The sequence below is a fragment of the Sturnira hondurensis genome, unplaced genomic scaffold (assembly GCF_014824575.4).
Source record: "Sturnira hondurensis isolate 20B ecotype Veracruz unplaced genomic scaffold, ASM1482457v3 Scaffold0009733, whole genome shotgun sequence".
NCBI lineage: Eukaryota > Metazoa > Chordata > Mammalia > Chiroptera > Phyllostomidae > Sturnira > Sturnira hondurensis.
Window position 1 is genome coordinate 5,285,853 of NW_028082364.1, and position 14,293 is coordinate 5,300,145.

At 52.1% G+C, this 14,293-nt stretch overlaps 1 protein-coding gene across 4 annotated transcripts in view; it reads right to left on the minus strand.

Annotated features, from left to right (window-relative positions):
- Positions 1–6,594: 6,594 nt before the first annotated feature.
- The window catches only part of ZNF12 (zinc finger protein 12), a 65,297-nt gene continuing 57,598 nt past the window's right edge, over positions 6,595–14,293 (minus strand). For 3 of the 4 annotated variants that reach the window (XM_037057880.1, XM_037057879.1, XM_037057881.1), the window contains one exon: positions 6,595–10,292. In XM_037057880.1, the coding sequence (XP_036913775.1) occupies positions 8,446–10,292 (1,847 nt within the window). In that variant the 3' untranslated portion in view covers positions 6,595–8,445. The remainder of the gene's footprint in view (positions 10,293–14,293) is intronic. The other variant, XR_005068181.1, reaches the window with a different exon arrangement.

Below are 14,293 nucleotides of genomic sequence, written 5' to 3' on the forward strand. Positions count from 1 at the left end.
TCAGACAGAAGAGAAATCCTACTATTGTCAGGAATATGAGGACACACGAGTGACGAGTCTACCCTCAAAGTCCACCAGGAAATGCCCATGGCACACGAGGAAGAAGTACTCCGAGGTTAATGAGTGCGAGAAGTTGGCCCTTGCCAAACATCAGGAAGTTACCAGGGAGGAGAAAAACCATGCATCTAATGAAAATGAGAATAATTTCAACCTCAGAAAACTCGCCCTGGAGAGAAAACTTTGGAATACAGTGTTATGAGGAATCTTTGAACCAGGATTCCCACCTCACTCAACATGAGAAGACACGCATAAGAGAGAAACCATGTGAAAGTAATCAGTGTGGGAAACCCTTCCAGCAACCACAGCCCACGGGTCCACAGAGCAGTCACCCAGGACAGGAACCCCATGACCGTGACAAAGCCCTGTGAAGTCAGCCCAGCCAAGTCAGAGAGGCTTTACGTCTGTGATGAGTGTCAATCTTTCAGACATGGCTCAGCCCTGAAAGTTCAGCTGAGACCTCCCACAAGAGGGAAGCCCTATTGAGGCAGTGAGTGTGGGGAAGCCTTCTATGCGGAATCAGACTTCAGTCGTCATCAGAGAACACACAGTGGGGAGAAACAGTCTGAGCATGCAGATTGTGGGAAATCCTCCTGTGTGTCTTCAAACCTAACTACACAGCAGAGAACACACACACACACGGGAGAAACCCTATGAATCTAATGAATGTGGGAAATCCTTCTCTAATAAGTCAGCCCTATATGTCCATCAGGGGAAGCATCCAGAAGAGATCTCTATAAATACACTGAGTGTGGGAAATCCTGCTGCCCTAAGTCATCCCTCATCATGGACCACGTATCTCATACAGGAAAGAAACCCTGTGACTCTTGTGAATGTGGGAAAACCTTCTGTGAGAGGTCAGATGCCACTCAAACATCAGAGCACTCGCCCAGGTTTGAAATCCTATACCTGTAACAAGTGTGATATTCCCTTCGCTATGAATTGCACGCTCACCGTACATCAAAGAACGCACACAGGGGAAAAATACTATGGATGCAATAAATGGGGGACATCCAACAAAATGTTAACCTTCACTTACCCTCAGAAAACTCACACGGGGAGAAGCCACGTGAATGTAAAGAATGTGGGAAAGCCTTCCATGTGAAATCAACCCCAGGAGTACACCTGAGTGCACACGCTGCAGAGAAACCCTTTAAACATAATGAGTATGAAGAGCCCCTCTGTGTGTGAAGTCATGTCCGAATATTCCTAAGAGCTGTCGCGAGGACAGAAACCCCATGTAGGTGACAAGGGTGGGAAAGCCTTTTCTGTGAAGTCCAACCTCGCTGGTCATCAGGACACGTTCAGGAGAGAAACCCTATGAATGTAATGAATATACAAAACCATTTCACCTTCAGTCAGCCCTAACTGCACCCTGGAGGACTCAGGAAGGGGAGAAACCCTGCAAATGTAACGAATGTGGGAAACCCTTCCATATGAAGTCAGCTTTTGGTCAGCACCAGAGAACACCCACAGGGCAGAAGCCGTGTGAATGGAATACGTGTGGGAAATCATTCCAAGTCAGCCTTGACCACACATCAGAGAACCCACACAGGAGAGAAACCCTGTAAATGTGGTGAACGTGAGCAATCTTTCGGTATGAAATCACACCTCACTGTACATCAGAGAACCCACACAGGCGTGAGCCCCTTCTAGTGCAATGGATGTGAGAAAAGTTTTTATGCGAAGTCCAACCTCGCTCATCACTAAATAACTCCCCCAGGAAGGAGCCCTGTGAACGTAAGAGAGGTGGGAAATCCTTCCCAATGAAGTCAGCCCTCACAGCGCACCCACGGACACAGGGGAGAAACCCTACGCGTGTGAGAGATATGGGAAGTCCTTCTGTAAAAACTCTTGCAAAACGTCAGGTCATTCACACAGGAGGCATGCCCCGAGTTGCGATGCATGCGAGAGATCCCACGAGAAGTCAAACTGCGTTGCACCATCGAGAACCACGGGAGAAACCTATGAGTGTAGTAACGTGGATATGCCATTCTGTGCAAATCGGTCTAGGTGACACCAGAAAACACGCATGGGGTGGAGGTGGGAGGGCTCCCCACGAGTGGAACGACCATTGGGAAACCTGGGTTGTGCCTGACCGAACAGCGGAGAAGTCTACGGGGAGAGACCCCTGCAAATGTCCTGTGCTGTAGCACCTACCAATGGGCCAAAGATATGCCTCAGAGGGATCATGGGGAGAACACAGAGGATGCAACCAGGGTATAAACACACTCAAAACTCACAACTGACACATTGAGTTTGATAGTGGAGTGAAAATGTATACATATTTAATATGCATGAAAGCTTTCAAGAGAATAACTTTGCTTTAAAAGAAAGGAGATCGCCAGTGGATGCAAGATCATATGCCAAGGATGCGGTATTTGTGTGGTGCCTGAGTATCCATCCCCCTTTGTGTCCCAGTCATTGAAACTGGCAGAAGTGCACCTGTGCCATGGAGTGATGGGGTGCCTCACTTTAACCAGGTGACCAAATGTGGCATCAGTAAGAGTGACACTGTGTGCCTCTGGACGAGATGCAGTTGGAAGTACTGAAGTTGTAGGGTGGACCTAACCAAGGGTCGTATTCACCTATTGTCTTGTTCAGTAGTTTACAGCAGAGATGTCAAACTCATTTTCACCGGGAGCCACATTAGGCGTGCAGTAGCCTTCAAAGGACCAAATGTAATTTTAGGACTGTATAAATGTAACTACTCCGTAACAGTTAAGCAAGAGCTCAGTGCTGCCGCCGGGCAGAAACAAGGTGCCGGGCTGGATTCGGCCCACGGTCCTTGTGTTTGCCGCCCGTGGTTTACCGGGAATGCAGGAGAGACCAGGACAGCTTTGGGGAGAAAACAGTCTAACCAGCCCAGAATGTGGGGCAAAGGTAAGACAGCTGGCCTCTTCGAAAAAGGCAACATCATTAAAAAACAACAACAGGAGGTGGGGCACTGTTTTCCCTTCAACGGGACGGAGACAGAAATCAAATGCAGTGCAAGAACTTTGATTGGATCCAGAAGACACCCACGTCAGGTCCGGGGAAGGTGGGTGTGGGGATGGGCACTGGACGATAGCAGGGAATCGGAGCTGGCTATTTGAGTGTGGTCGTTGCGGCTGTGGGCTGTGGAGGCTGCACTGGGACCGGCGTGCTGACTACAGGCCGACGAACTGGTTCAGGGAGAGTGCACGTGTACACAGATGGAGCATGTACGCTCCATAAAATTCCAGTAAAAATACTCGCATTTTAGCAAGTGTCCAACTTCGTGGTAGGCACATGGGTGTTCACTATATTTTTCTTAAGAGAGTTCTGAAATATTTTTAAAGGTTTCAGAAAAGTGCCATGCCACTCACGTGTTCTCTCACTGTTTTTTGGTTGGTTTTTTGTTTGGTTTTTTTTGGCATGTCTGAGCAATCACTCCCATTGTTACTGGTCCACTGTCAGTCCGACAGACAGTGCCTTTTAAAGCGTGTGCCCGTCTCTGGTGCAGCCGGGTTAATGGAATCACACCGATAAAGTGCACAGGCAGGTTGCAGCCATGTGAACAACACAGCCTTGTTCAGAAGTAGCTGTGATCGTAGTGGTCATCACACTCAAAGTGGTGCTGGGTGTAGAAAGCACCCCTTGCTGTCCCGTCGTCAAGGGTGGCACAGGGGCCGCAGAGGTACAGGGCGTACAGCCCAAGCCATGGGAGCCTTGGAAGGAGCCCGGGAGCCCTGGCATCACAGGGTGCTGGGGGCTGTGACGGTTTCCTCCCAGCAGGTGGGCAGGCTGCGCTCAGCTCCCTCCTGCCTGGGGAGGATCCACAAGGTCGGTTTTCCCTCTTCTCATCCAGACGGTGTGGGGTTGGGCATGTGACCGAGCTTGGCCAGCAGGATGTTTTGGGAAGCGTTTTGGGTGGATTGGGGGAAAGGTCTCCTTGTTGATGGCCCTGCACAAAAACAGTGCACATTTTATTGGGAATTTAATCTTGAAAACTGAGCTAATATTTTCTATTTGGCTTGCTATTGAGTCTGCTAACACTCTGGTCAGATTACAAAGATTCTCAGTGGGCTCCCTGAACTCCGCTCTCTTGCTAAGACTCTTACCAGCTGCTTGGGCACGAGGCTTGGGGAGCACACAGGTTGCGTGTGGAGGGAATTCCTGCAGGTCGTGTGTGGGTGGCTGATCCCGTGTTGGCATTGGGTTGGCTGAACTGGGACAGGGGAGTGGTCTCGTGTGAGATTCCAGACCAACGGTGGTCCCGGGAGGGAGGCCAGCCCTCTTCTGTGACGTCACCCAGTGAGGTTTCCTCATTCCTGTTACTCTTCCATCCTTGAAAGCGGGATCAGCCAAACGGTTCATGGGCCAGCGCTGGCCTGCTGCCTCTTCCTGTACAGACTGTGAGCCGAGGGTGGTCTTCATATTTAAGTCGTTTCTTTTTCATTGAGTCTGTGGTGTGAGATGTGTCTGGAATGTTGGGTTTCAGTGTCCCTCCGTAACAAAGCTTCCTGGAGCTCAGCCAGGCCCGTGCCCCTGTGCCCTGGGGGCACTGCGGTGGGACAGCCGGAGGCGAGCAGTTGCCAGAGCCTGGATGGATAGTGCCGTTCCAGATGACCCTGCCGACTCAAGTGCTGTCTGTGTGGCCGGGGTGGAAGCCAGCTCACCAGCAGCACAGCTGTCACGGCGCAAGGGAAGGGGGCGAGGTCCCGCGCAGAGCGTCCTCTGCCGAGAATGTGTCCATTAAGAAAGCCTGGAATGTGGGTTCCACATCCCGATGAGCTTCCCAGCTGTGGGTGGTGCGGTGTGCTGCCTCTTAGAAAGTGCGTACGTCCAATTTTTGCCCTGGAATTAATTTTCACTGGGGTCTCCACAAGTCTCGGCTGACACAAGCCGCCGAGTGGTGTGATTCCTGGTTCCTGCTCCTCAGGGTGGTTTGGGGCGTGTGGTACGGAAGAGAAAGGATGTCCCCAATGGGAATAAGCCCCCTTCTGCACGGATCCTCGCTTCTGGGAACTTTGTATGGTCGCCAGAGTGCCACCTGCATCCAGGGAAATGTGCCCACTCGCTGCAACGGCGTGGCTGTGGAGCTCGGGTCCGCAGGCCAGCACCCCCGTGCTTGTCTGCCTGTCCGAGCTGGCCCCAGGGGCTTCTCCAACAAAGCCCTGCTTTCCCATCCAGGCAGTGCACCCCGTTGGACGAGAACGTGTGGTGTAGAGAACGATTCTAGTCCAGGTTTTCTCCACCTGCCCTGACAGTGTCTGGCTGCCCAAAGCCACATCTGCCCCCCGCCCCCTGCGGAGCCGGCTGCCCCGTTGAGTTCCCTGGGCTGGGACCTGCTGGCTCTTCTGTGGCACCCCTGAGTTGGCCTTGGAAACAAGCCAGCAGCCCGTGCCAGTTCCCCAGTTTGGCGGGAATCGCAGACTTTAAATGCAAGGAAAGGAGAGCAACTTGTTTGTGATGTGGTTGCCCCTACGAGGAGATGAGACAAGCAGCCCACCTTTAAGTGTATTTCCTTGTTACCGGGAGGTGCTTCATAAAGCCGGCCGGTCCCTGGGTGCAGACATGTCACTGAGGAAGCAGCCCCCTTTGGGGAGCCCGACTGGGTGCCCCCGCCAGGCAGACTGGGATGGAACAGAGAGGCAAGGGCGGCTGTGGCCTCAGACAGCACACGGCCATGTCTTCATCTCCACCTGTTTGGAGACCGTGGCAGCAACGACTGACCCAACCCTCCACTGACCGTGGGAAGATCGAAACACGGGGGCACCTCCCCTCCCTGCACAGCCCGTGAAAAGCCCCCTCGGGGCTCCTGACCTGCTCACAGCATGAATTACGAGGGCCCTGTGTTTGAAAGGCGAGCACTCGTGTCGGCTTTCGGTCTTTGCTGCCCAGTGGGGAGACTGACCCAGCCCGCACCACGCCTCCTCTTGCCAACTCGGGCCCGTGCGTCCTACATGCTCACCAGAAGAGTCCGACGCTTCCAACATGGCCTTCCATCAGCTCTAAGACCAACCGTGACTGAGACGTAAATACACGGTGACAAACCGCACGGCCGGGCTGCTGAAGGGGCGGCTGCGGGGCTGCCCGAGCGTGCAGGCTGTCCACCAGAGCAAGGCGATGGGGTCAGCCGTGGCAGCTTTTCGGGCATTTCACTCGAAACGCACACCACGGGTTTAAGCAACAACGATGACGCACGAGTGTGGGAAAACCTTTGTAGCTGTTCCAACAGATGGACCCCGTGTGACACGTGGCTCCTACATCGAACTCTCCAACCTGCCAGACCTCTCTGTCCTGTCCCGTGGCACACTCCAGTCACCCCGAAGAGCGTGGAGGAAAGTGTGAGAAACAGGTGTGAGACAAGTGTGAGCAAAACTGTGAGACACAGGCACCAGGTGTGGTGGAAACACAGAAAAACGTGGCCACTCACCCCTCAGTGGTGAGGGGTGAGCTACTCAAATAATAGAGGCATCAGGCTCCGAAGAGCAAACAAAAGCAGGTCCTCACCTTACACTGTATGTTGCCAACAAACATTGTAGCAACGATGCGTGAATGACACGAATGAACCGAAATAAAACTTGTCATGCTTTATAAAAAGGAAGATTGTATCAGGTTCCAGAGGTCCTTAGGTCAACGATGTCACAATTCAAGGAAACGTACACACTCAATTGTTTCTAATCAGAAGCTACTTACGTCAAAATTTACAGAAAATAAATCTCTGTATCAACATCTCGAAATAAATGATTTACCTAAAGTCCACTTCTCAGTTGTGTAGCTCCCAAAAAAGTATAACTTTGTATCTTTAGTTATCAGTAACAGAGCCACCTACATTCACTTGCTTAAAAATAAATTTCGTCTCTCAGAAAAGGAACAGTCCAGACGTGAAGTGGCTTCGCTGCCAGTTGGCCCAGCAGTCTCGGCAGCATCATGCAGGCCCCGGGTCCCTCCAGTCCTCCTGCTGCGTCACACTTCAGTGGCTTTCATCGTTGGAAGACATCACCAGGCGTCACAGGGGTTCCACGCCACCCTTCAGGACTCCTTGAATCTCGGAGGAAACCTTCTCCAGGAACAACCTGTCAGATACCTCCTTTGTACGTGACTAGAACTGGGTCCTATGACCTCTCCATCTCTGGCAATGAGAGGGATCTTTGTCAATGGTCGAAACTGATCAGGATTTATCCCCCATTCCATAGGAGAAATGGCCACCCACACTCTGCCACCAAACAGCAAGGAGCAGGTGACAGGGGTGGTCACTCAGCAACATCGGCCACAAACCCATGGGAACATGCTCATGCCCTCGGGACCCAGAAGGAGTAGAGCACAGCCTTTATGAGTGCTATTGTAGCTGACAAAGATACAGGTAGTTGCTAAGTTACATTGTCTGGTGGCCTGCACACTTACACGTTTGTGTAGACAGCCACATAATAACAGGTGAAACAACTAGATACAAATTAGAAAAAGAAGTAGATAAAAATGGAAACATTTTAAAACTGTATAGAGTTCACTGAATACTTCAGTTGCTTCTCAGTGCTGGAGACTCCTGTCACAATTTAAAATTAGCTGTGCAGTTTCCCACCTATTTTATGCATACTTTCTATGTCTTGCTGACTCAGATACAGTGGGCACTATTATAAAAAACACTGACTTCTGTCAATGGAAGAATTAGTTCATTAACAACGATCAAATGCATTTGTAAGTGCTAGGGAAGAGTGCAAGAAGCATTCTTCGTACCCCTATCAATTCAGTGGCAGTGCGTAGCAGGTGCTAACAGAGTGGTGCTATTTAAAATGAGTAACCTTGTTACATGTCTTACAAATCATTCTAAGAAGGACACACTGCCTTTTCAAACATGACTGAGAATGAACAGACAATTCCTGTAACGAGCCATCCTAAGGAGCAAGCAAGCAAAGCCATACATTCCGAGGAAACACTCGTATGGGAGTAATGCAGGCTAATGCGGCTGGTCCTGGTTAGTTACCTGGTTTTACAGCTTCTATTTACACAAGGAGCACATTTCTTCAAAACATGTGCCTTTTGAAAAACAACAAAACAAAAAAAACCCCACCTCATTACATAAAAAACCTAACTCTTAGTACTAACGATTCCCAAAGGGGAGTGTTTCCCACATCCCTCAGAATGGCAGCTCCCCCTTGGAATGAACTCCCTGATGTGTAACAGTCCAGACCACACAGAAGTATGCACAGCTGCGTGTGCACAAACTTCACTCCCGTGCAGTCCGGTGACCAGAAGTCACGTGGCCTCACCTTGGCCGTGGCTCCCACCCTGTGGACTGTCCGGTCACCCGTCTGGCTCACGCCCGGAGGCTGGCCCACACTCCCCCAGAACTCGCCCTCCCGGTGGCAGGAGCGCGCACACAGCACCCCGCGCGGGCCCTCCGCTGGGACGCGAGGTCTGCTCTCAGAGGAGCCGGCCCACCTCCAGCGCGTTCATGTTCCCTCTGCGATGGACGCGCTGGTGGCTGTTGAAGGCGGATTTGTGGTAGAACTTCTTCCCACACTCGCCACACTCATAGGGCTTCTCTCCCGAGTGCGTCCTGTAATGGACGGTGAGGTACGACATCCGGGAGAAGGCCTTCCCGCACTCACTGCACTCGAAGGGCTTCTCGCCCGAGTGGATGCGGTGGTGGATGGTGAGGTAGGACATCTGCGAGAAGAACTTGCCGCACTCACAGCACTCGTAGGCCTTCTCCCCCGTGTGCGTCCTCTGGTGTCTGTTGAGCGCGGAGTTCTGGCAGAAGGTCTTCCCGCACTCGCCGCACGCGTAGGGCTTCTCGCCCGAGTGGATGCGGTGGTGGATGGTGAGGTAGGACATCTGCGAGAAGAACTTGCCGCAGACGCAGCACTCGTAGGGCTTCTCGCCCTTGTGGATGCGCCGGTGCCGGCAGAGGGCGGAGTTCTGGTAGAAGGTCTTCCCGCACTCGCCGCACGCGTAGGGCTTGACCCCCGAGTGCGTGCGGTGGTGGATGGTGAGGTAGGACAGCTGGGAGAACAGCTTCCCGCACTCGCTGCACTCGTAGGGCTTCTCGCCGGTGTGCACCCGCTGGTGCCGCATGAGCGCCGAGTTCAGGTAGAAGGTCTTCCCGCACTCGCCGCACGCGTAGGGCTTCTCCCCCGAGTGCGTGCGGTAGTGCACCGTGAGGTAGGACAGCCGCGAGAAGAACTTGCCGCACTCGTTGCACTCGTAGGGCTTCTCCCCGGTGTGCGTCCGCTGGTGCGTGGTGAGGGTGGACTTGCGGCAGAAGCACTTCCCGCACTCGGCGCACTTGTAGAGCTTCACGCCCGTGTGGATCTTGTGGTGGTCGTTGAGCGCCGACTTCTGGGAGAAGGTCTTGCCGCAGTCGTGGCACACGTAGGGCCTCTCCCCGGAGTGCGTGCGCTGGTGCTGGGTGAGGTGCGTCTTCTGGCAGAAGGCCTTCCCGCAGTAACTGCACGCGTAGGGCTTCTCCCCCGAGTGCGTGCGCTGGTGCTGGATGAGGTGTAGCTTCTGGTAGAAGGTCTTCCCGCACTCCCCGCACTCGTAGGGCTTCTCGCCGGTGTGCGTCCGCTGGTGGACGGTGAGCGTCCCCTTCTGGCAGAAGGATTTCCCACACTGATTGCATTCGTAGGGCTTCTCTCCCGTGTGCGTCCTCTGGTGTATAATGAACTTGGACTTTTTACAGAAGGATTTCCCACACGCGCTGCACTCGTAGGGCTTCATCTCCATGTGAGACGCTGGGTGGGCACTGAGGTCTGACATCTGGAGAAAGGCCATTTCCGACTCGTTCCACTTGTAGGGCTTCTCCGCCATTGGAGCGACAAACACCGGGTCCCCCCGAAAGGCTTTCTGGCATTCGATATACTCAAAGGACTTCTCCAGAATAGGAGCATTCTGATAAATACTCTCCCCATTTAGAGAATAACCTTCCCCGCTCTGATTAAATCCACACGCTTTCCCTCCTGGCTGCGTCTTCTCCAGCTTCACGTGGAGAAGCGACTTCCCACACGCACCACACTCGCTGGGCTTCGTCCTTGCATAGCTTCCGTCGCTGCTGATGTATTCGGAGGTGGGCTTCAGAGGCTTCCCGCACGAGTCACATTTGTAGGGTACTGTCCTCGAAGGAACAGGGTTCGTCTCCACGTGTAAGGTCTCACTGAGAAGCGTGGCTCCGTCTTCAATCAGGGTTTCGTTGTGGGTGGGTACAGTCTGCCTCCGACACCTGTCCTCACTTTCCTGGGCCGTCTCTGTCACATCGACTTCCCAGATGTCTAAAAGGAGGCAGAATTAACCAAATTTGGACCTCTTCCTACACAAGACATGGAATGAGACATACACAAGCACTTCATCACGGCACAGATGCTAGCTTCATAGATGGAAATAATTCCACACATCCTTCCCCCCTCATTCTTTGGTCTGCAGTCACACACACAGGAGGCTGTTCTCCTGTGGTGACTAGAGGGGAAATAAACTGACAAGAACACAAGCACCTGTGATCTTTACTACTTTATAAGGCCCTGTTCATACTGGACATAGAAGGTAAAAGAGAAACTCAGAGCAGTGGTCAGAAAACAGGACGCATGCTGAATGCCAGACATGACAGGACTCCCCACAAGTGGGGACGAGTGACAAGGCAACAAGGAGAGCTGGGGACAAGGAGGTCATAAGGCCTCTCCAGGGGAGTTTCGGCCAAGATGGAGGCGTAGGTGGAAACACTGTGCCTCCTCACACAACCAAGTTTAAAGACAACAAAGTTTTAGTAACAAAAACACAACCAAAACACAAAAAATTGAACTGTACGGAAGTCTGACAACAATGAACCATTCGGCCAGACTGGTAAGAGGGGCAGAGTCAGTGGCTGGTGGAGGGGGGTCAGGCAGGAAAAAGTTGCTGGAGCAACCCAGGCGCGCAGGCGGCGGTTGGCAGATCCCAGGCGTGGGGTGGCAACAGGCAGACCCAGTGAAGGCGCGGGGCGGCTGGCTGACCGCAGTCACACATTTGTGTGTAGAAAAACCAGGCGAAAGAGTAAACAGTGAGACAGACCACGCAGGCTAGGGCCCCAGGGACAAGAATTAAAGCCTAAAAGCACCAACTGGAAAAACGTTTGAAGTCGAGGTGCCAGGAGAAGCTACCAGGCTCACAGAGAGTTTGTTGGAGAGACCCACAGGGTCCTGAAGGGTGCACAGGTCCACACACCTGGGAGGCGGCACCGGGGGGGGGGGCCAGTTTGCTTGTGGGAAGCAGCAGAGGGGACCAAAATCCGAGAGAGAGCATGGAACGTGGGGCCATTGCCCCTCTCTGATCCCGCCCCCATATACAGCGTCACAACCCAGCGACTGGGTGGCCTCACCCTGATGAACACTTAAAGCTCCACTCCTCATACATAACAGGAACAAACAGACCAAACCTTAATGGCTCAAGAAGAACAGCTCAAAGCCCCAGAGCCAATACTTCTAAGCGACCAAGAAATAGCCAACCTATCAGATGCACAGTTCAAAACACTGGTGATCAGGATGCTCACAGAACTGGTTGATTTTAGTCACAAATTAGATGAACAAATGAAGGCTAAACTAATTGAAATGGAGGAAAATGCACAGGAAACCAATAGTGATGGGAAGATAACTGGGACTCAAATCAAAAGAGTGGACCAGAAGGAAGAAAAAAATGACCAAACAAAAGAATGAAGAAGCAAGAATTCAAAAAAAAATGAGGAGAGGCTTAGGAACCTTCAGAACATCTTTAAACATTCCAACATTTGAATTATAGGGGTACCAGAAGGGGAAGACTTACTTGAACAAATAATAAAGGAGAATTCCCCCAATCTGGCAAAGGAAATAGACGTCCAGGAAGTCCAGGACGCTCAGAGTCCCAAAGAAGTTGTACCCAAGAAGGAACACACCAAGGCACATCATAAGTACATTAGCCAGAATTAAAATGAAGGAGAGAATCCTAGAAGCAGCAAGAGATAAGGGGACAGTCACCTACAAAGGAGTTCCCATCAGACTGTCAGCTGATTTCTCAAAAGAGACCTTACAGGCAAGAAGGGGCTGGAAAGAAGTATTCCAAGTCATGAAATCCAAAGACCTACAACCAAGATTGCTCTATCCAGCAAGGCTTTCATTTAGAATGGAAGGGCAGATAAAGTGCTTCTCAGATAAGATCAATTTCAAGGAGTTCACCACCACCAAGCCCTTATTATATGAAATGTTAAAGGGACTTATATAAGAAAAAGAAGATGAAAAATATGAACAGTGAAAGGGCAGCGACTCACAGTTATTAACAACCACACCTAAAACAAAAGCAAACTAAGAGGACAGCTAAATCGGGAGTGGAACCACAGAAATGGAGATCAAATGGAGGGTTAGCAACAGGGGAGTGGGAGGAGGAGAAGTGGGGAGAAGGTACAGAGAAAAAGTAGCATAGATGGTAGGTAGAAAATAGATGGGGGGAGGGCAGGAATAGTAGGGGAAATATGGAATCTAAAGAACTCGTGACACGTGGACATAAATGAAGGGGGGGAATGGGACAACTGTAATGGCATAGTCAATAAAATATATTAAAAAAAAAAGACCTCTCCAAGGATGGACCCGCTCTGGAGGAGGATGAGCAGAGCTTTCCAGTGTCGTTTCCTGTCAACTGGCAGAGACATGACAGCCCAAGGCACTGTCCCCTCACACTCAGAGGTCTGTGGCAGCACTGTGCCTAGAAGACCTTGCAAACTATTTGCCTTTTCCCCCAGATTCCACACAGCACCACCACGCACACTGACGCCTAAATCCCCTCGTGGTTGGAGCAGCAGCCCTGCAACCAGGGCTCTGCCTCTAACTCCGCCCCTCTCGAAGGAGAGCCCCAGGAACAGGCGTGCCCAGCAGGGGGCGCAGCGGCCACAGTGGCCACAGCGTCTGCCGCCCTCTCCCGGTTCTGGATTTCTTAACTACTCTGGCAATGTTAGGATTTCAACAGGACTCACGCTGACCATGAACTCTGGCAGGTGACCTAGGGCACATTCCCAACCTGCCCCCCGACTCGGCAGCATCCTGGTGACACGCAGACAACTTGGCGCCTACTTCGTGGGGCTGCTGTGGGCTGGTTAAGTCAATATGTTCAACGTGCTCTGAACAGGGTCTGGCACCAAACACAGGCCCCGTGTGTTTAGCAGCTGTTTCCCCATTTTCAGCCTCTGGACGTTCTCCTGGGACTCATCTCATCTTTGGCCCACATGCCACTGTCACTGAAGTGAACGCGAACAGTACTTCCCCACTCCCGAGTGTCATTCAGTGTACAAGCATTAAAAGTTAGACTCCTCGAGCTGTTCCAAGAATTGTGACCTTTACTTTTACTTATCTTACAAATTTTTAGACCAACTCGACTATCGTGCTTACCCTTTTCCACACCAAACCTACAACGTCCACGAGTCCACCGTCGAAACAGCAACAGACAAGAGGCCGGTCCAGAACCCTTTTACTGCCTCGATTTACAACGAGAGCCCAAACCAGGATCCTCCCGGTCTCTACCGAAACAACTCCTGCTCCAGCAAAGTCAGCCTGTCTTCTGGGCGAGGGGGTCGCCAGACACGGCCACGGAGGAGCCCGTCTGGAGGAGGCGGGCCTGCACTGTGCACCGCGCCCTCCGCAGCACGTCTGAGACAGCCCACCTTCACATTCAGCCCCAAGTCTCTGCTGCTGCTGCTGCTGGGTCCCTCAGTCGGCTTGACTTCCAGCCTCGATCGACTCAAAGCCTACTCCTCAGGGGGTCCCCATGCTTTATGGAAACACTTCTCAAATCCTTTCTCATCTCCAGCAGCGTCATTCTCCCTCGAAGCTGAAGAAGACAGTTCTGCCCGTACAACCACATCAGCACGAAGTGGTCCAGCCTTGCCGGGGGGCATTAACGTCCCGTGTGAAACACTGACCGTCACGTTACTCCAGATGCCTATTCCCTCTTCTTAACCAAAACCCATCTCTTAGGAAGTATGGCTCTATTTCCTGTTTCCATAGTGATCAGAGATGCTGTCCTCAGTCTGAATCCTATGGGTGTGTGTCCTTCACGTACCTGCAGAATGTGGGAGTGCGACCCACACACGCATACTCAGCGACGACTACTGTAAGGTAGTTCTGAACCATGGGCAAGAAGGTGCTGCCACCTGCCTGGCTCCCAGGTAATCAAAGGAGTAAATGCGCCCTACACGTCACCTAGTACACAAGGGAGAACACGCTTACAGGGTTAGGGTCAGGGGAGGGGAGACGCTCAGGCAAAAAAAATGACAAACATA